Consider the following 25,602-nt stretch of genomic DNA (forward strand, 5'->3'; position numbering starts at 1 on the left):
TGAAAATAAAAATGTATACTTTTAGAATTTTACTCATTTTTAAATATGGAGTGGACGCTTAAAGAAGACCGTGTTGCAGTTATTGCGTTGCATCGTTGCGGTTACGCGCCAATTCAAATTTTTAACATACTGTAAAATTTGAATATAACCAAAAAGATTCGTTTATCGTACCATCAAACGATACAATGAAGACTCTAGTGTAGATGACAGGTCAAGAAGTGGTCGCCCTCGGTCTGTTAGGACTCCAGCAGTGATAAAAGCTGTGAAGGCGCGAATTCAAAGAAATCCCAAACGTAAGCAGAAACTGTTGGCCCTTCAGATGGGGTTAAGCAGAACCACGGTGAAAAGGGTGTTAAATGAAGACTTAGAGCTTCGGGTATATCGAAGAAAAACAGGACATCGTTTGAATGCTCGTCTAATGGACCTGAGACTGAAGAGATGCCGCGCTTTGTTGAAGCGATACGCGGGAAAAAATTTCGGGAAATTCTTTTTTCGGATGAAAATTTTTTTATCGTAGAAGAGAGCTACAACAAACAAAATGATAAGGTGTACGCACACAGTAGTGGAGAAGCGAGCAACCGTATTCCGCGTGTCCAACGAGGTCATTTTCTATCCTCGCTCATGGTATGGTTGGAAGTTTCTTATTGGGGCGTAACAGAGGTACATTTTTATGAGAAAGGTGTAAAAACGAATGCATTTGTGTATCAAAATACAGTCCTGACGAACCTTGTGGAACCTGTTTCTCATACCATGTTCAATAACAGGCACTGGGTATTCCAACAAGATTCGGCGCCAGCTCATAGAGCGAAGAGCATACAAGACTGGCTGGCGGCGCGTGAAATCGACTTCATCCGGCACGAAGACTGGCCCTCCTCCAGTCCAGATTTGAATCCGTTAGATTACAAGATATGGCAACACTTGGAGGAAAAGGCATGCTCAAAGCCTCATCCCAATTTGGAGTCACTCAAAACATCCTTGATTAAGGCAGTCGCCGATATTGACATGGACCTCGTTCGTGCTGCGATACACGACTGGCCGCGCAGATTGAAGGCCTGTATTTAAAATCACGGAGGTAATTTTGAATAAACTTTAGTGTCATAAGAATCTATGTTTTGTTAAGTTCATTTTGGTATATGGATGGTTACATAATGAATAAACTTGTTTCAATTATTTTACATTAAACATGTGACAGAATTTATGACCTGACTAGGTATAAAAATGAATTGCTGTTAGTCTCGCTAAAACTCGAGAACGGCTGGACCGATTTGGCTAATTTTGGTCTTGAATTATTTGTGGAAGTCCAGAGAAGGTTTAAAAGGTTGATAAATATGAAAATGCTTGAAATTTAATAAAAATAACAATTTTCCGGACGGATTCCTTTGTGTTTTTTTTTAAGTTTATTTTATACAAAAGTTTAGGTCTTTTATTTATCGATTGAAGCACTACGAAGTCTGCCGGGTCAGCTAGTGTAATATAATTATTTATTGTTTTACTTAAATAATTAAAATAAAAACAACACACGAGTCAAAGTTTCATATTTATTTCACTTTTTTTTAGCATCATCTCGTTACACGCAATGGACAATAAACTGTGAACAATTTCAGGCATTTAAAGAGGTAGCGGTTTCACTTATTCATCGAATAGTCACGATCGCAAATATCAGTTCACCGATTTCACTGAACGATACGAAATTAAATGCTCAATAATTAACGACTACCTTTTGATAAAATCATTCAGTCGCACGTTTCAATTTGAAAAAAACGGTAAACCGATAATTGTGAATCGGTACGATAAATTTTTTTTAATTACAATTATCATCACCACAATTCGCGTATTAGAAGGTACTAAAACACCAATTCTACTATAACCATTCTAACACGTTTCACAATCACGCATTTTAACAATTTCTTAAGACTTCCAAAGTCCTTACAGACAAATACATGAACACTACGGCGTTTAATAATTATTTAAAAAAAAGAAGAGAGAATTATAATTTCCTAAAAAAACCGTTCGGAAGATTAATTATTATTTGAGCGAACAAACAAGACGCTTTTACCGATTTTGAGACAGGCAGTTCAGTAGATTTCGTTTCCGTTCACAGAATTATATATGACATTAAACTAATATTAAAACTTTGACTTTGTGGATTTAAGGCGAACACGTTGTATGGTGACGCAGCATTTTTTTTTTTTTGTTTCTGATTCCCTAATAAATTTTTCGCTAATGCACTCAAATATGCAAAACATCAAAACCTATTCGGTTGAGAGTGAAACTCAACGCGTAATAATAAATGTATAATGTAATTAATTAAACCTTAAAATTAATCCTATCAACGTACTTATCACATGTTAGGCTATATTTCGAAACGCTCAATCATCAAACTACCAAGTAAAAACTTTAAAAATATCAAGTGCTTACTTAAATTAAGTTAATCTAAGAGCAGTCAATTCGCATTGTTTCTAAATGTAAAAGATACATTATTATTTTTTTGTTTGTTTGTTAAATATTATAACACTAAAATACAAGACGATTAAAACTATTGTTGTTTGTATAAAATATTACAAAAAAAAAAAGTACAGGTACCGCTTCCATTAAGAATAAGCGTATCCGTTATTCAATAAAAACTAAACGTGTACAAGTGAATTATTGAAAACATTTCCGCAAAATCAATTTTTTTAAATCTTCTAAATTTTCTTTTTTTTAAACATAAAGAAATTACAATTGAGGACATGAGTGGATGAAGGGGATATGATACAATTTGTTAAATTTGAAAAAAAAGGGCAAATGCAATTTCTAAAAATAACCTTCAATCTCGGAGTTTTAAGGTCTAATATGGTTTATAGGCACATTGAACAGCTTCATTCAATATTAAAACTCAAAAATCTTAAAAATTTAATTAATCCCTTCATCCATTTATGTCTTCAATTATGTACTCAATCGGCAAATAATGAATCGAACGATGTCACTATCCGGATACAGATAGACACTTAAAAATCAAAAATACCCTACACACGCACACTGGCGTAAAATTTAGTTATTAGAATCTAAATGTGATAAAAGGAACGATTTAGTTAAAATTACACCTCAAATATCTCATACCTTTAAACGAGCAATTCTTGTATATTAATATATATATATATATATATATATATATATATATATATATATAATCTGAATCTCGGAAACGGCTCCAACGATTTTCATAAAATTTAGTATACAGGGGATTTCGGGGGCGATAAATCGATCTAGCTACGATTTATTTTCAGAAAATGTTGTTTTATTCGTGTTTTCAATAATCAACTCTTCCCGACATCTATTGGCGAATAATAATACTATTTTTCTTAATTGAGGGCAACTAACCGCTTTAAAGACACAACAAGATGGCGTTATCAAAAAAAAAAAACCGGTCATCATCTAGTTATATTAATTTAACACACAGTACCTTATAAAATGGAAACTCCGGTTAAAATCTTCTTTGAGGGCATTATGTGTTCATTCGAATTAAATGCGACGAAGCCTTTTCCCGCGTAATTACGCGTACACAGATCGTAGACAATATTAAAACGACTTTTACTTTTTTTTTGTCATTACCTCATTTCCGACTTTTCGAATACTTTAAGGTTTTCGTGACGCGAGATTGAATCGTAAAAGCGCTTTTAATTGTGTTTACGTAGTCACGGTATATATCAATTATGACAGCGACCATGTGCACTAACTTATAAGTGTGTGTACCTGTATACTGTACGGGCGATTTTCTTGTCACGAAATTTGAATTCATAAACGCGAATTTCCATTTTCCTCTATCCTGTTCTCACCACCACCGGAACTCTTAAATGATGCAACCGCGGAAAATTATCGTCACCTAGCTTAGACTGGTACACACTGAAAGACTTATTAAGTAACATACGATGGTTTCTAGGGCGTTTTCTCGCGACAGAAAAATCGCCCATATATGATAGCCTTTGTCGAATCTGAATCCCCAAAAGGGTCTGCGTTACAATCGCCAATCAAACTTTTTTTACGTCTGACTATTTCGTAAATGAAATTTTTCTACTATTATACTTATAGTGTTCCAAACTTGCAACATTGGTTAGCAGTGACAAAACAAAATAAACACAGTACTACAAAATCTATAGGTATTAAATAAAAATGGCGCTTAACGAATGGGACGAAGGCGAATTTTTTCTTTAACCGGGTGGTTCAAAGTTCACAGAGGTCTCGAGAAACTCGGAAAGCTCTACGGGGAAACATTAGGGAATCTTCAGCAATACACTAGGTGTGAGACAACTGTTTCCAAAACAGAAACTTTAATAACATACACAATACTTTAACATAAATAAAATTGCACGGCTAAAATAACAAGAAGTCGTCGCCTTCTAACAGAAAAGACGATGTGTACTCGTATGTAGTGATGCGACTATGTTGATTTGTAAATCCCGGAGTCCCGGAATTAGCAGGTGCACTTCGAGGTTGAAGAAGTAACATCGTGTAGTAATAGAAGTAACATAACATCAATCACGCAAAAAAAATAATTAAATAAATTCTGCAAGAAGCCTTTGAAGTGAGCTTTGTGCCAATTTAAACCAGAATCTGCATAAGTGGACAGTGATCACGTCATTCACGTTATGCTATCTGCTAACTATAAACCTCTAAGCACTTTTCGGTTCCCCAACATCAAGCATGGGATACCTGATGATTGGGGACTTGTTGGTAGACTCAACGAGTTAACATGCGACGATTCATATCTATTCCTGTTCAGACAATCTCTTTATGAACTTATTTTCGAAAAATAAAATCACCTGAAAATTTAGATAATTATTTCGTACTGCATCTCTCTTTTGTTTTTTATTGAAATGTTTCAGAGAAGACAGAAAGTTCTGTTATGAATAAAAAAATTGGCAACATCAAATCTACCACTTCGATTGATGCTAGAAAAAAAAATCTGTCAGCATAACGAATAAAAAGGGAGAAAAAGGCTCGAAAGGATGAGAAAAAGGTTGTAGACTACGTATTTAGCTAATAAACATATTTGTACAAAAAAAGTGTGTTTTTAAAATATTTTTGTTTGTAACAGAATTCAAGCAGTGCTGGTCCTATTTTAATAGAATTATTTTAAAACTTTACCGATTAGACTTTTTTTAACAACAACTACAAAAAATGGCGAGCACCCATTTCAGTTATATTCACTGTTAATATATTTACTGTCATTCAAAGAACCGAACACGCTTAGCAAATAAATTGGAACGAAAAATGTTGTGGCTAAAACATTGATGCGAACTTCAGCTTCTTTGAGGACATCGTTAAGTTAATAACTACTTTTAGAATATTCGAATTGACGATTGTAATACAGACCCCAGACTAAAAATTATTAATTTAGACACTTTAGTTACACAGTTTGTTTACTTATAAATCCGCTTACATTTAAAAAAAACGTTTCACACTTTTCACAATCGGGCAAAGTGACATTGTTCTAAATATTTCAGCACAAAAAAGAAGAAATCTTCTAGAAATCATCGTCATACGTACAGTTGAATTCCATTAAAAATGTATATCGAGGGGTGAAACGCTATCAGGTTTAAGCGACATTTCGCTTAATACGCAATATATATCTTTGTAATTTTTTTTTTATTGCTTAAATGGGTAGACGAGCTCACAGCCCACCCGACGCCAAGTGGTTACTGGGGCCCATAGACATCCACAACACAAATGCCCCACCCACCCTCAGATAGAAGCTCATAGGTCTCAGTATAGTTACATTAATTAAAGGTCCGTTTTATTTCGTATTAGCGTCAACAGTTCGATGTCATTTATTTGAACTTCAATTATGTTTACCCCATTCAAATACCTGCAGAAGTTTTTTTTTTTTTGAAATGATTTTTCTTCCAAATTTTAAACCCTTTAAGCTCTTATGTAAAGCTGCAAAATATTCGCTTAAACAAAATATTCTTTCACCCTTCGATATGATTTTGTGAAAAGGTGATGAATAAGATACGGCATTCAATCGGTCACGGATACTCCAGTGTAGAGTTGGGAACTTTAATTACAAAACTAGAAATTATAATAAAATTGTTAATATGACGAGTTTTTTTTTTTCCAAACAAAAATGTTATTAGTACATAAATTAAATTTAAAAAATACCAATTCAATACTTTTTTTCTTTTAAATCGCAACCACAAATCAAATCACATTCAAATTTCTTATTATTTAGGAACATACAAAAATATTATCATTTATTTGGTACTCTGTTCGTTTTATGGTAAATACAAATTATTTAATACGTAAAAGAATTATATACGTTACATTAACCTTGATGACTGCTCCCTACGAAAGTATTGGAAGTGAGTGTTTTTTTTTTACGACTTTAGAAAACGTTTGTAAAAATCCCGCAACCCCATTAAATATTTCAGTGTTGCAACTGTTTAATGTTGACGTTGCCATAAATTAGGAGAATCAAAGTAGACGCGACGCGACAGACTCACTGAATCTAAAAGATACATTTTCGTAGTTTTAACAGTTTTTATAATTTAATTATCCCCTTCTTAATATTAACTAAACTTATCGAACGATATTTTAGACGCGAGAATATATGAGGCCGTCAGCGTCAAAGTGGCCTAAGCTTACCATAGTTAGTATGAAGGCAATTAGGTTTGAATTTTCATGAATTTGAATTTGAGTAGGCAAAAAAAAACAATACGCGCAAAATTATGTTTACAAAGCTATCTGTTATCTATGGGTGAAACTATGGATAGGCCGGATTTGCATCAAAATTTATTATATTTTAAATAAATTCCAATATACGTCATATAATAAGCTTGAATATAAAAAACATTGTGGGTTAGGCCACTTTTGCGCTGATGGCCTCCTATATGTCGTATGTCATCATTTCGACTCATAAATAGAACACACACAAGAATTTCCGAAATCTGCTTCAAGAATTTCCTTACCACAGATACTACCAACACATCATGAAAAGCATCATTGATTTATTATTATAGCGTATTTTTAAAACAGCTACACAACGAGTCAGGTGGCACAAACGGGGAAGACCATACCCTGCAGACGAAAACTGATGAAACAGTTGCATACACCCAAGGATACTTCTAAAATCATTCGTACATACATTACCAAAAGTACACAAATAAAACACGCGTTCATTTTCTCGTCTCGTATGGATCCATTCATTATTAGGTGACTCGCGATGCTCAACTATAAATAATATATAGTATTCAACAATTCCTCTAGTTTACATTATACTAATGTTCGTTAACAACGTTTTTGTAAACATTCGTGAAGTTTTTGGATTTTCGCTGATCCGAAACTAGTTTCCGATATATATATTTTTATCGATAATTTAGAATTGACGCTTTAAAGAACAAATATGAGGCATTAGGCAACTACATTCATTCATTCATTTTAGTACAAGTTCCAAGTTTTGAAATGAATTATTATACAGCTTCAATTAATTCATTCAATTGAAGAAAACCCAAAAACTTCACTTAATAAAAAGAATAGCTATATTTGGCTGATGTCTATACTATTTATTGCTTATCTATGGAACTTGGTCGATTGAAAATATGTACTTAATACTATTACATATTTTATTGGTGTTTCTGAGTTATACAAGTGATTTTTAACAATCATACATATGTATATGAAAAACATGTAAAGAATTCAAAATGCAACATTTATTTTATCGTATTTATCGAGCATTCATTAGAATATATTTCTGAAAGTATCATTTGCAATTTATCGATATGAGTATCTAATGTATGTATGTATATATTATCGATATTTCAATATATTGGACATGATGATCGCTTGCACTATTTTGAGCAGAAAAATATATTAGTTAGATAGATAGTAGATTATCTTAACACCTGTTTTTTTTGTAGATTAGTTAGCGATGTCATCTGAATTATATCGATAAAAGTATATTACCCGTTCAAAAATGATTAGAATTAAAGCCATCATCATATTCAATAATTTCTAATCGATACAACAATAGGGCAGAAAGTTTAAAATATTTAAAAAAATCGGTGCAAATATTCATCACAGTATAACATATAATATAGTACTGATGTATTTTTATTTATTTAATATACACATATTAAGCGTGTTATTATTGCTTTTTCGAATGAAGTATTATATTTAAAAAATAAATAAGTATTTATATGCATATATATATTTTTGTTCAACCTACATTACCTACTTTTTAACACCCAAACATCATTTTAATGAACGTACGTCTAACAAAACGAATAGAGTAAGCATACGCACTTTTACTTTCAACTAAAATATGTGTGTACCGATATTAGTTATTTTCCTTATGCAACGCGTCAAGCACATATACATATAACTCAGAGCACATTTTTGCTTGGCTTCAAAAATTGTAATGGAAAAACGATTATACAGAAAATACAACAAAAATGGCCAACACAGCTGTCGATATTTTGTTTCTGTGATGTTAGACGTTTAGTTCGAACACACACCAAACCGTTACACAATCTCTACTTACGTACAAATTACATAAAAAAAATTAAAGCACGAAGAAAAATATTTTTCGACAATTTCAACTCAACGTAGTCCTATGTTATACGAATTTGTTCCTAAATGTTAAGAGTACATGAGTCATTTAATAAGATAACTTAAAAGAAAATTATTATGTTATGACGGTGCGCTCGACGGCATCGAAGAAGGTACTTGTATCTGGAAAGGAAACCTCCTATAGAATGTTGACTGACATCAGACTACAACAAACAATTTTTTTTTCATCCTGCCATATCCTGTTTCACTATATCCGTGTTTTAGCTGGGATACGCTCGATATGCACGATTTTATGACCTGTTTCGTATTCGCTATCTATAATTTAGAAAATCCAATCAAATTTATCATACAAGAAAATACATTAAATAAGACGCGTTCCTCTTAGAATTTTTGGCAATGAAAATAAATATGTTATGATTTATTAATTTTTTCGTTTTATTGTATTATCTTTTACCGATAAATCATTGACATTGTAATGCGCTACATAATGTAATTAAATTTTATCAGACGAGATAAGCAAAGTAATTAAAAGAAATCTTCCTAATTTCTTTCCATTCTTTCTTTCTATCTCGAAAACAGAATACTGCATATTTTTAAATCTGAAATATATTCTGTGCACTAATGTCACGGGATTGAGTCTGGACGCAAATCACCATGTTACCATATTATAGCCATGCAGCATAAATTGTGCTCAAGGAAGGAAATATATGTTGCAACGACATGGGCATAGATGTGCTCAAGCCATTTGATCCCAGCCTTAGTTTTTATTTCTTTGCGTAAAATCGACTCAGTTTTTTTTTTGCTACAAAATACCGTCAGATTTGATTCATTAATAACTATTAAACTATCAACGAGTAAGCGATGGTTGAGATCATAACAAATAGATCATGTTAACACGTTTGTATATTGCGATTTTTGCTTTATTTGTGACGTCATAATTTTAACACGCATGACCTCATGATTGTTTCGAATTAAGTGTGTGCAAAATTGTTGATTTAGCTTATAGAAACTTGCGCAATAGTAAAATGACCCCAATTGAGACTGTAAACACTAAGAGACTAAGTCGCATTTCTTTATTATTAATATGAGTAACTTACTTTGTCCTTCGTTTCTGCTTGGGGCGTGAAAACACAGTCGGTGATTGAATCTAACGCTCTCTCGTCTAATACTCTTTCGTCGAGTACAGCTTCCAGCGCCGCTGCTAGCTCCGAACTTTCCGCGAACGACGACGACCCTTCCGCTAAAAAAATAGGAAATTATATTTTTAACTTCAAATAAATGATAACGCGCTAAAAAGTTCCCAAGACAATTTCATAAATTCCGTAATTACGCCTTCTATGACATTCTTCATTCACTTCTACTCTTTTCTATTCATTCATACATTACTTATTCTCTTGTGTTATAAGCACAGGCGTACAGTTTGAAGTTTAACTGCTTTTATATGACTCGTGAAATTTCCACGTCTTTTTCTCTGACGGACTACGTTAATATATCTACAGCAGTCGAACTTTGAGTCGTATCTTCAACTATTATCACTATTTTAGAAGAGACAAAGAGAATATAATGGTAAAAGAAGCAGTGTTTTTTTTTTTTCATTTTAAATAATTGACATTTTATACGTGAAAGTAGCCCGCCCCAGTGATTGACAAATTAAAGAGCGGACGGTTAGCGTGGCCCGGGATGTGATGCGTAGAGAGGAGATGCATGTGACTAGGAGATGTATGGAAATGGTAGTGCAAGGTAAAGGGGGAAGAGGTCGATCCAAGAAGAGAGAGAAGTGAGTGTTGAGATGACGGCTGATAGAAGAGAATAGAATAGAAAAGTTCGCTGTGCCGACCCCACCTAGTGGGATAAGGTGGAGTCAAATAAGAAGATGTAATTGAAATTTTCATGTATGTAAATAAATACCTTGATTAAAAAACTCCGTGAATGCTTCGTCAGGGATCTGACTTAGCACCGCTGGATCTAACAACACGTCAGACGGTACCGTGCCGACTTCGACTTCTGTAATGTAATGAATTATATACAACAATGTAATCATTGATTTTAATTTAAAAAAAATTAAGTTGGAACTTACATACGAATTGATCAAAACTTATAAAACTTGCCAGTATTATTGAATTGGCATAGAAGATTAATTTAATTTTGTAAATTAAGTGATGAACTTTAAATAATTATTGTAAACCCATATTTAAACAAAACGAAAAATAATCTTATTCGACTCGATCAGTACCAAAATGTATTCCGATGGGATGCAAATTTAATTTTGTCAATGTTCAAGTAATTATCATAATTGAATATCCTGATGCGAGGAATTTATTCCCAAATCGTATGGTATGCTAACCGGTCATTATAATTTTAATGTTCTTTTTTGTACAAATGTTTCTTGATATTATATTAACTTATGTACGAATAACTAAGTTTGGGTGTTACGCTGTGGGAAAGAATAGTATCGTGAACAGATAAATATTATTTAAACGTTACTAAAAGTGGGACTGAGTGTCTTTCACATTTACCTAGTTCATTTGAATTGTTCGCTGTAGCGATGTACTCATTCTCGCTCAGCGCGCCCATAGTGGTGTCTTCGGAGCTATCGTAATTTGATGAGTTAGAATAAACGTTGATTTCTGAAATAAGTTTCATTAGGATTATTATTAAAGACCATTCCATTAGGGACTAACGCTGAAAATGAAGTGTCAAACTCGTTATCAGTTACTGATAGGTTCCTGTCCATCTCTGCCGCAATAACATGAGGCGTTTTGATATGAAGTATAGGATTGGCGTTACTCCAGTATAACCGAGATTACGATGCCTTAAATTACAAGCTAGAGAATTTTGTATTAGTATCTATTGGTTTCAACTTGGCTTTATGGGCATGATCTCTTTGCCTATTGACAGGAACTAACAAATAGAAAAAAAAAACATCTATGCGCTCTTCAGGATACTTACGCTATGAAAATAAATAATAATAAACTTATTGGCAGAAACGCGAGGAGCGAAGTTGTGCGAGTTGTTTTATTTTGTAAACTTAATATTTCTTTAGCTTTAAGCGTCACGGCGATTTAATTATTTGTTTGGCATCGGTGAAAGTGCACAAACTTAGAAAATGAAACAAAGTCGTTGGACGTGGCTTCACGGGATTTTCCAAAAAATTTATTGACGTGTCACCACTATTTTTCTGAGTCATTATTTAATCCCATCTCGTTTCGTTCAATTTCACCCCCAATTAATTACAGTCTCAAATAAAACTTAAACTCAAATATATATTAATACTTTTTTATAAATTTGACACTGGCAACAATGACAAGAAGTCAGTTGCCATACTCAAAAAAGAAGAAAAAGATAGTAGTTTAATGAAAACGCGAAATTGCTTTATACCTGAGAGAGAATGTTCGGCTGAGGGCGGTGGTGCGGGGGGTTTGTTCTTGAGGGGCACGCGACGACGGCGCTTCACTCGTCTCGGAGTCCGTGACGTCATCGGCAGCACTCGACCGCGCACAACCTTCTTCGGTCTTGTATCGCGACATAACTTATCGTAGTTATCCTGCGAGTGACGGAAATGAGAATCAAAATCTATATATATATATTACTCACTAGCTGACCCGGCAGACTTCGTAGTGCCTCAATCGATAAATAAAAGACCTGAGCTTTTGTATAAAATAAACTTAAAACAAACAAAAGGAATCTATCCGACAGGGAACACATCAAAGGTAAAACAAAAAAAATATTTTTATTGAATTCCGAGCATTTTCACATTTATCTACCTTTTAAACCTTTTCAGGACTTCCACAAATAATTTAAGACCAAAATTAGCCAAATCGGTCCAGTCGTTCTCGAGTTTTAGCGAGACTAACGAACAGCAATTCATTTTTATATATACCTAGTCAGGTCATAAATTCTGTCACATGTTTAATGTAAAATAATTGAAACAAGTTTATTCATTATGTAACCATCCATATACCAAAATGAACTTAACAAAACATAGATTCTTATGACACTAAAGTTTATTCAAAATGACCTCCGTGATTTTGAATACAGGCCTTCAATCTGCGCGGCCAGTCGTCTATCGCAGCACGAACGAGGTCCATGTCAATATCGGCGGCTGACTTAATCAAGGATGTCTTGAGTGACTCCAAATTGGGATGAGGATTTGAGCACGCCTTTTCCTCCAAGTGTTGCCATATCTTTTAATCTAACGGATTCAAATCTGGACTGGAGGAGGGCCAGTCTTCGTGCCGGATGAAGTCGATTTCACGCGCCGCCAGCCAGTCTTGTGTGCTCTTCGCTGTATGAGCTGGCGCCGAATCTTGTTGGAATACCCAGTGCCTGTTATTGAACATGGTATGAGAAACAGGTTCCACAAGGTTCGTCAGGACTGTACTTTGATACACAACTGCATTCGTTTTTACACCTTTCTCACAAAAATGTACCTCTGTTAAGCCCCAATAAGAAACTCCCAACCATACCATGAGCGAGGATGGAAAATGAAGTCGTTGGACACGCGGAATACGGTTGCTCGCTTCTTCACTACTGTGTGCGTACACCTTATCATTTTGTTTGTTGTAGCTCTCTTCTACGGTAAAAATTTTTTCATCCAAAAAAAGAATTTCCCGATATTTTTTTCCCGCGTACCGCTTCAACAAAGCGCGGCATCTCTTCAGTCTCAGGTCCATTAGACGAGCATTCAAACGATGTCCTGTTTTTCTTCGATATGCCCGAAGCCCTAAGTCTTCATTTAACACCCTTTTCACCGTGGTTCTGCTTAACCCCATCTGAAGGGCCAACAGTTTCTGCTTACGTTTGGGATTTCTTTGAATTCGCGCCTTCACAGCTCTTATCACTGCTGGAGTCCTAACAGACCGAGGGCGACCACTTCTTGACCTGTCATCTACACTAGAGTCTTCATTGTATCGTTTGATGGTACCATAAACGAATCTTTTGGTTATATTCAAATTTTTCAGTATGTTAAAAATTTGAATCGGCGCGTAACCGCAACGATGCAACGCAATAACTGCAACACGGTCTTCTTTAAGCGTCCACTCCATATTTAAAAATGAGTAAAATTCTAAAAGTATACATTTTAATTTTCATGAACAATTCGAAATTCGAATTCAATAAACTTTTTTGTGGCCAGCATTCTAAAAGAAAAATTTTTACTGTGTGACAATACTTATGACCTGACTAGAGTTATAGATACGTGAACCAAAAATTTGTACCCATTTTTACGAAAATTGCGCGGACGGAGCAGTATGAAATTTCCCACACTTATAGACAATATAGAGAAGGAGTGCAGAGTGTTAATAGTTTTTTTTAAATACGCATAAAAAATACAATAAATCAATAAAATACAACATTACACACACTACCATGTCTGACACACACGCATTCTTTTGTTTATTGTTGAGTGTGTGGTCAAATTGAGAATAGATTAATATTGTTTGGCTTTAATATTATTTGTCTATAGTGTAGTTATGGCGAAATTTGTGATTAGAAGTAATCTTTGACAATAAAACCATAATAATTTTATATTAATACTTTAATATATTAATAACATAATATCAATTAAATAAAGTCGAATATCGACTACTGAGGGACCACTAGTATGAATAAATTTAAATGTATCAGTAAAATCAAGGTCTGTAGCGGTCTTAAGGTTGATCACAGGCTCAAGTAGCCGGTGAGTACTAAGATGGACCGTAATATGATTTACCCACTAATTGCAAAAAAGCTGAATATAAAAAAAAAAAAAAAACGTGTGGTTCTTTGGACGCCCGACAGAAGTGATAACTTAAACGAATCTAACTAAGTTGGACTATTTCATATTGAAATTGTTTAATTTGAGAAAAGATTAGGTTATTACTTGTATTTTATGTATATTAGTTTGATAATGCAAGGGAAGGTTATTTATTAATAAAATCTGTTATTGATTATCAAAATTTATTTTATTTTTAGTTACAATTCGTGAATATGTACATTAGAAGTTTGTGTACATAGATTATCGGTTCCTAGATTTAAATATATTTAGAAATATACAAATACATAATTAACAGTTACATATGTACGTACTCAGTAAGGCTGTCGTATGCGCGAGAGAAGACAGACTGGCGCCGTAACGCGTTACATGACGCAGCGGTTTACCCTCCCACAAGAATCACTTCAAAAATAAAGTGTCAAATAGATATGTCGCAGAAGAGAAACTTTGAAAAGTTATCTATCTCATTCTCTTGCACCCTAAATCCTGTATTGGGTACGTATGTGTCTTTAGACCTTAAAAAGTTTAAACCTCATTAAATCGTTTGATTTCGAAAATAACCAGTTCACGCTTACCCGTTTCCAGGCGTGTTCGGCGCAGAGTGGCGTGTGTTCGTGCAGCGGAAGCAGCGGATGCCTGCAGCGGGCCCCTCCAGCGAACACCGCAGCACAAGCCGCGTACAAGCGCTGTTCCGCTGCCAAAGTAACGTGCGCTAGACAATAACGTCCGCACGGCAAGGGTTCCGCCTCGCATTTTTCTTCGAGGCACTTAGCTTTCGTGGCATCCCATGAACCACTCTCGCCACCAGACCAACCGCTTTCTCTGTAATTTATTCTTTATTTAATTCAAAAAAATGCCGTCAGTATGACAGTTATGGGTCAATTATAATTACAATGTCAACGACCTTGTAAATCTTTTCTTTTTTTTATTGCTTAGGTGGGTGGACGAGCTCACAGTCTACCTGGTGTTAAGTGCTTACTGGAGTCCATAGACATCTACAACGCAAATGCATCATTCACCTTGAGATATGAGCTCTAAAGTCTCAGTATAGGTTATGAAAACGCATTAGAATATTATTATTTTTTCGAAAAATTCATTCGTCCGATTTTTCGCAAATGGTGAATCGCCAGCACCATGATCACCAACCAACTGATGTAACGAGTAAATACGAATAATCCTTACATTCGTCATAAAAAAGACACTGTGTGCGATGATTCATAACGAGTGCCGAATGAAGAAACACAATTAAGCCATTACTCGTGTCCGTACGTATTCGCCCGCACTCGTCGAGTATCTAAATGACACGTAACGAACTCAGATTTACGTAAATGAGACAAAGATTTTTCCTTCAAGTGCAATAACTATAAAAATATCAACGTAAACAAAACTGTCTATTAATAATTATTATATAGGTATTACTGGTCGTAATGGTTAATTTACATTCGAAATAATCCTTTTCAAAATGTATTTTATTGACGATTTCTTATCGTTTTTCGCAGTTCCATTTAACCTTTGCCCGTTGTTTCATTGCGTGTTTAGTATATGTGAAAGAGCACTTGTACTGATTGAATATTTTGTTTATATTAAACTAGTGAAGCTTGGTTACGTTCCGCTGTGACCATAGAAAGTTGTTCGATAAAATATTTATTTTTTTAAATTACTCGCGCGCTACATATTTGTACTTAAAATACCCTATAAGACTAAACCTTCCCCGGAATACTCAAAACAGCAACCATACAAAAGTTCGTCATAACCGGATAAATGATTTTTTTATTGCATAAATGCCTGCTTCCAGTTGGGACGGTTTCCGGCGCAGTGGAGGACGGGCAGACTCATCCTACTGAGGAATGGAGCACAGGCTTACGCTCCATTGTTTTGCTGGACGAGGGGGAAAAGTTACTGGAGCGAGTCGTCACTGCTAGCATCTGTGCGGGTCTCGATCTGTCCAGGGGCAGTACGGCTTCAAAGAGGGACCGTTCTACCATCGACGCAATCATGAGCGTGCATGCCCTCTCTAACACAGTCGTCACCAGGGACGGGGGACTTTGGAGGTGGCGTTGGACATCTTCAACGCGTTTAACACCCATCCAGATGGTTAATTCCAGAGCCGGATGTTACGTGGTAAAATGATCATGGAACCACTGGATGAACAGCGCTTCTAGGCGATGAATAAAAATCCTGCTGCGTTGGCGAGTGGAACGATGATAAGTTAGGTTAGTTTTTTATTTAGTATTATACAAAAATGTCTATATGTTCGTATTGCAGCTATTAATTTACGTGGACACTATAGGCAAATTTGATATTTTGAAGATAGGTTGTATTCTATCTAGCAAGCGCTTGACAACTGTGTTTTGGAGATATGGCGGGATAATCCTACTATGCTCCCAATGTTTATCAACACAATATCGAAATTAATAAAACAAAACAATTGTTTTATTGGTGATGTTTTACAGAATGAATTAATTGAGAACACTAAAGGAAAGATTCTCAATGCACTTTTGTATCTACGTATTCAAATGACATTAACACTAAATTTCATTGACATTTTGATATTGTCAATTCTTTGTATAGGCACAGATACATACAAGGTCGTCAAGGCCATAATCATATATAATTGAAAATATTTATGTGTTAATATGTCAGAAAACTAAAAGGTTAGGCGAGATTCTAAATAAATTCCTAAATAATCCTCGAGGTAGTTATATTCACGATAATTCGTTGTGTGGTTTGATGGTGGTGGATGCTCTTATTGTCTTGACCTGTATTTATCAATATACGTAAAGGAAATAATCAACGTAACGTAGCTTTCACTAATTTAAAAACGTCCGATGAACTTGAAAATTAGGACACGAATCAAGAACGATGACTTTTATACGACCCAGGCAACGACGAAAAGCAAAGCCGCGACATGCTTGGCTGAAAAGCATTCTTGTCAGTCCCCAGTCTTCAGTATTGCTTGCAATACGTGCTTTTAGGCCCCTCAAACACCGGCCACCGTCTCTCACTCTTGGTCGTGATCGACGAGTTCGACGAGAGGATCAATCCGTAGACAAAGTATACCGAGTTTCTCGCCGGATGGGTTCGGAGGCGTTCATGTCTTCAGGTCCTTAGGGTCTAGTAACCACATCACAACAGATGGAACTGTGAGCTCTTTTACACATTTAAACAATGAAAAGCCTTACAAGTATCCGATAAAGTGCGGTATACGAACAACTAGTATGACTGCCATACTTCCGCGAAAAAGAATTGCAATTGCCGCCAGCCACTTCGAGCATATGAACGATATCTCAATTGTATTGTATAACGGCTGATCAAATCGGAACGCGGGACTGCTTCACTGCAGAAACAGGCAAGACGGTGGTACTTATTCGTGCGGGCTTACATTGTTCCCGACCATATCATTAAATGGTAAAATTAAGCCCACCGAGTTCCTCGCCGGATCTTCTCAGTGGGTCGCGATTCCGATTCGGAGGTAGATTCTGTGAAACGCTTCTTTGCGTTAGCAAATTCTCTCAGATTTAGTACGTGAGCTCACCTACCCGTCCGCGCATAACTGGAATAACCTCTTAAGCTACCAGCGAATAGGTAAAAAAAACGATACCAGTACAGTGGTCTCATTACTTTGACTAAATATAACCAGGTTAAAAAAAGAAAGAGGTGTCATATGACCACCCTGTTGGAATGGAGCTCCATTTTCCATTTTTTTATGTGTATATTAAGTAGTAATCAAATAATAAATAAAAAGTCAGTATATAATAAAAACCAATCATAAAATTTGAATAAATGCGAATAAAGTTGGTATTGCTTGAATCATGGATTTCTGGAATTTTCGTGAAAATAGGTACATCACTGTCTTATTTTATTATCTATATCTATACTAATATTATAAAGAGGAAAGATTTTTTTGTTTGTTTCGAATAGGCTCCGAAACTACTGGACCGATTTGAAAAATTCTTTTTCCATTAGATGCCGACATTGTCCCTGATGAACATTTTTTTTTTTTTTTTGGTTTCATGTGTGTTTTAATGTTTCCGAAGCGAAGCGAGGGCGGGTCGCTATTTAATATAAATTTATAAAATTTCTTTGAATATATTCAAAATTGACGACCAGTTGAATCGATAGAAAAAAGTTTCACTTGTCTAGGTGATCGGAAAGTGCCCCTTAACCCATTAGACATCAGGAAAGTGCCCCAAAAATCACTGCAAACTGTCGCTTTTTGGGGTCGTTTTTCATTATTACTTTTTCCGGTCTAGCCCCTCAGTCCGCAAACAAAACATGCGCTAATATGCGTAAATATATATATATTTGTTTGTCTTGTCATTCAAGTGTGATCGTGTACGTATTATTAAAAATATGTTTTAATTAATGTATTATGTTACCACTACCGCCACTCGTGTTTTTTTTTTCGAGAAATGTTCTCTTTAATTCGATTTATACCTAACGAAAAATTGTACTGTGTCATTTATATTAATACATATGTCATGCGCAATTATAAATATCCTGTTTTTAAAATCCAACGTTCAAGTTCCAGTCACCGCGACGGCTGTGCAAGTTCATTGACACTTACGATGACACCGCGCGTATCAATTTTTCAAGGAATGTACACACAACGTTTCTTGTCTTGATTACAGTTTAGAATTCAGTTTTTTTTCGGCACCAACAGGAGGCTTTGCTTATACGTGTATAAGCATCGAAAAATAACTAAATAAAATCGTATTTTAATACATTTACTATATTATCATGTACCAACGGCAGATGGGGGGGGGGGTCATAGGGGCCATAAAATACCTACTTTTTACGTGTATCTATTGTTATCAAAATTAAATTAGAAGTTCTTGACTTGACCACGACTATGTGGCCCCCTCTTGGCGCCAAAGCTGGACCCGTCCTTGTCGTGTACAAATAAATATTTTGACTGATTTCAATGAAACGAAAATATTTTCTTTCAACGTAGCTGCGATACTATCGTGAAACGTATAATATCATATATTGAAAACATAACAACACGATAATAAATGAAGATATAATATTATTGTTGCAATAATGAATAAAACTTCACATGCAATAATTGGTCCAAGCACAGCGTGAGGGTTCAACAAACGGAGAACGGTAAGTACGTAATAAATGAAGGAATGAATATTTAAATACAAATATTTCTGTATCATTTTCTGAGCATCAAACGTAAATTTCAACTGAATCTCAATATCAGAGCTGATGGTTGTAAAGTGTGAGGATTTTATTAAATATGAATAAAATTTAAGCACTGTTCATTGGTAATTATTTGGGAACAGCTGGAACGATTTGTCATTATTTTTTGATTCGTATTAATACGGATATCATTTTTTATTTTTATTTTTATTGCTTGGATAGAATAGACGAGCTCACAGCCCACCTGGTGTTAAGTGGTTACTGGAGCCCATAGACATCTACAACGTAAATGCGCCACCCACCTTGAGATATAAGTTCTAAGGGTCTCAGTATAGTTACAACGGCTGCCCCACCCTTCAAACCGAAACGCATTACTGCTTCACGGCAGAAATAGGCAGGGCGGTGGTGGTACCTATCCGCGCGGACTCACAAGAGGTCCTACCACCAGTAAAAAATTATTATATTTTTTAAGAAATAATAACATGGATAATGTCTGTCGGGGAGCTATTTATTTATAATGAAATAAATTAACTAGCAGATTGTAATGAAACTCCAGAATTTTGATTACGTTTTAAACTCATCTAATATGCTACACATAAAATAAACCAAGACAAACTAGTTTTTCTTACGAATACACTGTATTATATCTCATTGGCTAGACTAATGACATACATTAATTACATTCTCAATTAGCTCCTGACGGAAGCGGATTTTAATTACTGTATTTTTAGATGAACGTTTGAAACGAACAATTGCTTCTTATGTTCTTAGTATTCAGGGTCACTCTAGAATTTTTCTAGCACTACCCTCAGGGACCATAGACAAATGGATTCGCTGTTGTATCTTGTATCACGAGAATTAGAGTAGATGACTGATTCTCATCAACGTCAAACATGCCAACCGGTAAGAACAAGCTTACCGTTAACACGTTGAAAACTATGACGGACCATGATGTGTCCACGGCATACTTTCCCCTTGGGCCGCATCAATATATCAAGAATCGTTCAAAAATTATATAAGTGTTTTTTCGCAAATATTGTCAAAAAGTATCTCAAAAATAATTGGCGATATACGGAAACAATGACTAGTCATTATTTTCCGAGGTGTGAAATGTCTGTTGCGCCACCCTGAACCCAACTTATTGGCGGTCACAGGGTGTCCGCCACGGCCTGCTGAGCTAAGCATGGTTTCTAGTCTAGAAATTTCGTGTCCCCGGACATGTCATAAGCACCGTAGTGGAGAACTGACATGACTCATTGACTAGAATATGAATATAAAGCTGTAAATCAATTTACTTTTTTCCCCCTTCCTATTCGCTGGTAGCTTAAGGGGCTATTCCAGCTACGCCCAGACGGGTAGGTGAGCTCACGGGCTCCTAATACTAGCCCTAGCCAGAGTAGTGCTTCACAGAATCTACTACCGGTTTGGAATCGCGACCCACTGAGAAGATCCAGCGAGAAAGTTAGCGGGCTGATGGTTAGCTTAGGTTGTACGCCGAATTCTTTGTCGAGTTCGATGAGTACGGTTAGCGGAGTCCCTGAGCTTGCTCCTAGTGCTAGAGCTAAAGGCATCTAATGCAACGGTTATTGGATCTGATGGATCCGTAAGGACGTGTAAGAGTGGAGAATTCATTACAGATTTTAATACGAGACAAATGATCTGTGGATCCGTCCCCTTTTCAATTTATAAAACTCTTCGAATCTGGCCGCATAACCGATTTGCGGGAGAAATATGCATACTCTCAAAGTGAATCATAATCAATAGTTAAGATAGGGACTGCATAAATAAAGAAATGTTCAATATACACACCTTAGCCGTCTTCGTTCATTCGATGTTAGAACTGCAGGCATACCTCGCATGGCCAGCAGGTGGTTAACTGTTTGAGTTGGTAAGTGATATGAAGGACCTTGCTTGTTCAGCTGTTTCTGTAAAGGTTATTACTATCATTGTATTTTTGTAATGTTAGATGTATATTTTTTTAGCAAATAAAAAAAAAAAACATCTCAAGATATATTTATGTTTAGAATTAAAAAAAAAACTATTTCTTTGATACTCAACACTAAATAGGGATGTAACGTTTTAAAGTTTCAAAAATATACTCTTACTTCTATGTGAACATTTCAATTACAGAATTACTTTGATTAATGTTGCTAGTGCTCTATCCTCTCTGTAGTCTCTGGCTAGTTTTAGTCCTGTATGTGCTCTCACAACGTGCCTCCGTAAAGCAGCCCGACGCAGCGCCAGCCTTGCACTTCGACTTTCTGCTGCTGTTTCTTCAACGCAGACCGGACCTCCGCCTGATTCTGAAATATAAGTGATTTTCCATTAATAAATAGTTATTTACATTGAAACTCAATTGCATTGTATAAATTGTCCTATTTTTATATTTGCACACTCAGAAAATATCTTACTAACAATTTAAATAAAAATATTTTACTACAGAATTCATTTACAGTTAGTTTACAATAAAATATATTTTGTAATAGCTCATGTATGTGAAAAAATATTATAATATTAATGAACAAACTCAGCATTATTATTATGATGATACACAACATGAAACACAAGTAACTAAACCACAAAACAAAAAAAATCGCTTGAATAAACAAGACCCCAAAGGGTTTTTTTTTTTAAATTAACTCTCTTTTTTATCTCGCCTACAATTGCCATTAGCTAATTCAGATAAAAAATAATCTATAAAATAATCAACTTCACCTAAAATTTTGATGTAAATGTTTCAAGTCAATGACCTCAAAGTCATTGATAATGAACTTCCGAATAAACTGACCTTCAGCTATGTCATAATAATCTGCAGAATATTTGTTATACTTCTGATGTCAAATGACCTTGAACTTGCATGATAAACATTATGTATGCACATATGGATACAAATTTATCATAATAATTTTAAACTTCACAGAATACCTGCTGTGTACAGGTGAATGTGGATGGTTTACTCTTACTTATGTAGTTAGATTGATTTGAATGTGGTTAAAATTTGATATTATTTGAATAATATTATTTTATATTTCAATGATATTTAAGTTCTGATACTATGTAAGCAAGCATATTTTAAGCTATGTTCCAACTAATTTAATATTGCAAAAAAAATTCAATTAGTCACCACTTTTCACAAAGAAAATTTGAAATTTACGTAACCAATTTAGATTTCAAAGTTTGTAACATGAATAAGTTAATTTATTTTTTAGAATATTTTTGCATACAAGCTTTCTAAAAATATGGCAATGCAAAAAAATAAATTAAATATATTCACAATTTTAGTTTATAGTTTGTTTATTTGTACTTATTTTACTACTCCTTACTTATTGTATCTTTTATTTGACTAAAAATGTTTTCATTTATATTACACTTTTCATGTATTACCATAATCAGGAATATTATCATCATCACTACTGCTCGTGTCAACCTGCCTGAACCCAGGACGTTTGCTGTCCAGTGGTCCACAGCTAAACAATATTTCTCCTGGAGCATGCCATGTACCACAAGGTACAGGCAAAGCACGGTTTTGGTTAGATATCCGTTGCAAAGCTTCATGAACAGCTGGTCCTCTGCCTTTACGCTGTTTTGATTGATGTGTCTTTCCTATTTAAAAATTGAATCATGTAATTTTTTATGTCTTTGTAAGTGTTAAGTTACTTAAAGTCTCTTACAGATTGGTACCACCATCCTACCTATTTCTGCTATAAGGTAATGCATTCCAATTTTGTTGGAAGGCAAGCAGTTTTAAAATACATTTGAGACTACGACTTTATATTTCAACAAAGACGGCGGCAGTCATTACTTTAACAATTTATACCAGGTGCCTATCTGCCCATTTATCATAAAATTCCAAATGGGAATCCTTTTCATTTTTAGCAATATCATATTAATTTATAATGAAGCACTAACCTGCAGATACTTTTTTGGGTGGTGTTGTAGGTACTTTAATGACAGAAGCAACAGATTCCCTATTAATGACTACTTTATTATCAACCAATCCTTGTTCTCTTTTGAAGACATCTAAAAAAGTTTCGTTGCTAGACGTTTTTGACAACAAGATGGTATTATCATTTACATTAACATTATTAATACTGTTTTTATTACTTGTAGATGTTGCATTTTCAATCTGACAGGGGCCACTTCCTTGATTAATTGAAGTTGTCGACTCTCTACGTATTGGCTCTTTAACCTGTTTAGTTTTCAATGCTTTGGTATTTGTAGTCTTAATATCTGTAGCAGTCTGCTTGGAGATGTGTGTGTAATGTCCGTTTGTGACAATTTCTTCTTTTTCCTTTTTAATATCACCATTTGTATATTTTACTGGTACCTCTAAATCTTTACTCGGATTCTCTAACTTGATTTTATCATGATCCAGCATATATGCATCTTCTGTATGACTAACGGTGATCTCACCAGCGACAACATCAGTATCATGAAACGTGTATAACTCGTTTGGATCTATTTTGAATTTAGTAAAGAAATTGTCATTAAATGGAGTTATGTAAGTTTGTTCATCACCGGAATTGTCATGTATAAACATGTTGACATCGCCACATCCCGATACACCTTCAACAGCCATTTTATATTGTGTAGCACAGCTTGCATCTGATATGTTTTGTGGAATACCACTAAAACTGAAGCCAGGACACATTATGCCTATTACGAATGATATTTAATAAAAATATAAAGAATGATATAGAAGTGTTAAGATAGTTTGCCAATTTTATCAATTAGTATGCAATTTCATTATAATTATGGTTTAATGATTAATTATCTACATTAATTAGGTATCTTGAGTTATAAAAGGTTTTTGTTACACCCAAAACTTACCCAACATTTTCTGAAGCACTCAAATAAGACATACTGTGCTCATTTTAGATTTAAACTTCCAAACAAAAAATTGTTTTACAAATCGCTTGCAAATTAGTTTGGTCCCATCTCTTCATACTGGAATAACAAATTGATTACTTAATAAACTATGTTTTTTGACTCTTTTTATTATGAAAATCTCTGTTTCAAGTTTCTCCTTGCAGTTTAACTGTTACTGACACATGTCAAATTAGTTATTTAAATATTTTAATAGTTTTCACAAAATGCAGTGTAAAGTGTGATGAAGTAATTAAATGTAAATTATTTGTTTTATTGTTGTCCAATCTGAAACAGTTATAAACATTGTTTCTGGAATATGATGATAAACGATCCTCACATGATTAAACGATTATATTATAGTTAGTTTTGTTCCTGGAATTATTTCAGTATATTATTAAATGTTAAAAGTGTTTTAATTAGCAATTTTATTAGGTTATGAGCATACAATTATTAAATAAAACAAAATTGTTAGAAACGAACAACTGACATAACGCAGCAAATGGCAGCCAAGATCCACAGATGAACAAAATTGTTACTGTTTTTGCTATTCTGAAGTGGCTGTATATAATCGGAAGCATGTGCCCAATCGAATTCGAGGTCAGTCAAAAAGTCAGAGTTACGGAAATCTCTGGGACTTTTAATGCGGTTATTAAAAGTGATGAATTCTTTTACTTTGTAAATTCTGTTTTTTCAGGTTAAGCGTGTAAAAAGGATGGCTTATTAACCGCTATTGTAATTCTTTATTTTAAGTCAAATTGTCCTAAGCCGCAAAAGTAAGAAACAAAATTAAATGTCAAAAATTGATCTCATCAATAATATTATCACCGGTTGTTTTATCTCTTTTAACAAATAGCTTCTTACAACAAGTTACCTCGTGCTCTTCCTGGCTTTGAACTACATATAAAATGGATAAAGGTATTTCAGATCCAAAACATAAACGTCTCTTGTTTTTTTTATTGAGATAGTTTGCACAATGCTGACAAGAAAAAAATTAATTTCTCTGATCCAACACGCACACAGTGTCATCTAATTTTACTTCTTTTAATTCTATTCAATAATATAATACATTTCATACATATCGATTTCATCCTTTAATATAAATATATTTTCTATTTGAATGATTTTATCTTCTTTTTAAATAAAATAAGTTACGTCCATGGAGTTAATAAGTACAACTCGACCAAGCTAAGTTTGCACCTCGCTGGAATGCAGCGGTCCCCCCGCATCCCCGCTCACCTTCCCGCGATCGCCCTGTCGCGTCAGTACAGTTAGCATCTTTGTCGCAACAC

General features: G+C 34.6%; 1 protein-coding gene across 5 annotated transcripts; it reads right to left on the minus strand.

Moving 5' to 3' along the window:
- Window positions 1-1,524: 1,524 nt before the first annotated feature.
- On the minus strand, window positions 1,525-24,819 carry LOC114249328 (uncharacterized). 5 transcript variants are annotated; one of them, XM_089738656.1, is made up of 13 exons: window positions 24,651-24,818; window positions 24,275-24,391; window positions 23,549-24,078; window positions 23,354-23,464; window positions 22,829-23,047; window positions 21,581-21,747; window positions 21,254-21,369; window positions 14,872-15,118; window positions 11,923-12,088; window positions 11,061-11,171; window positions 10,453-10,548; window positions 9,642-9,784; window positions 1,525-8,706 (listed from the first exon to the last, which is right to left on the minus strand). In XM_089738656.1, exons 2-13 carry the CDS (start codon window positions 24,304-24,306, stop codon window positions 8,665-8,667), a joined length of 1,980 nt encoding a protein of 659 aa, XP_089594782.1. In that variant the 5' UTR covers window positions 24,307-24,391; window positions 24,651-24,818; the 3' UTR covers window positions 1,525-8,664. The 5 variants fall into 5 exon arrangements, with proteins under 5 accessions (XP_089594782.1, XP_089594779.1, XP_089594778.1 ...); XM_089738653.1 differs by having other exon boundaries at window positions 23,354-24,078; window positions 24,801-24,819; XM_089738652.1 differs by having other exon boundaries at window positions 23,354-24,078.
- Between the last annotated feature and the right edge of the window lie 783 nt (window positions 24,820-25,602).

This window comes from Bombyx mandarina, chromosome 25 (assembly GCF_030267445.1).
Source record: "Bombyx mandarina strain Sakado chromosome 25, ASM3026744v2".
In the NCBI taxonomy this organism is placed as follows: domain Eukaryota; kingdom Metazoa; phylum Arthropoda; class Insecta; order Lepidoptera; family Bombycidae; genus Bombyx; species Bombyx mandarina.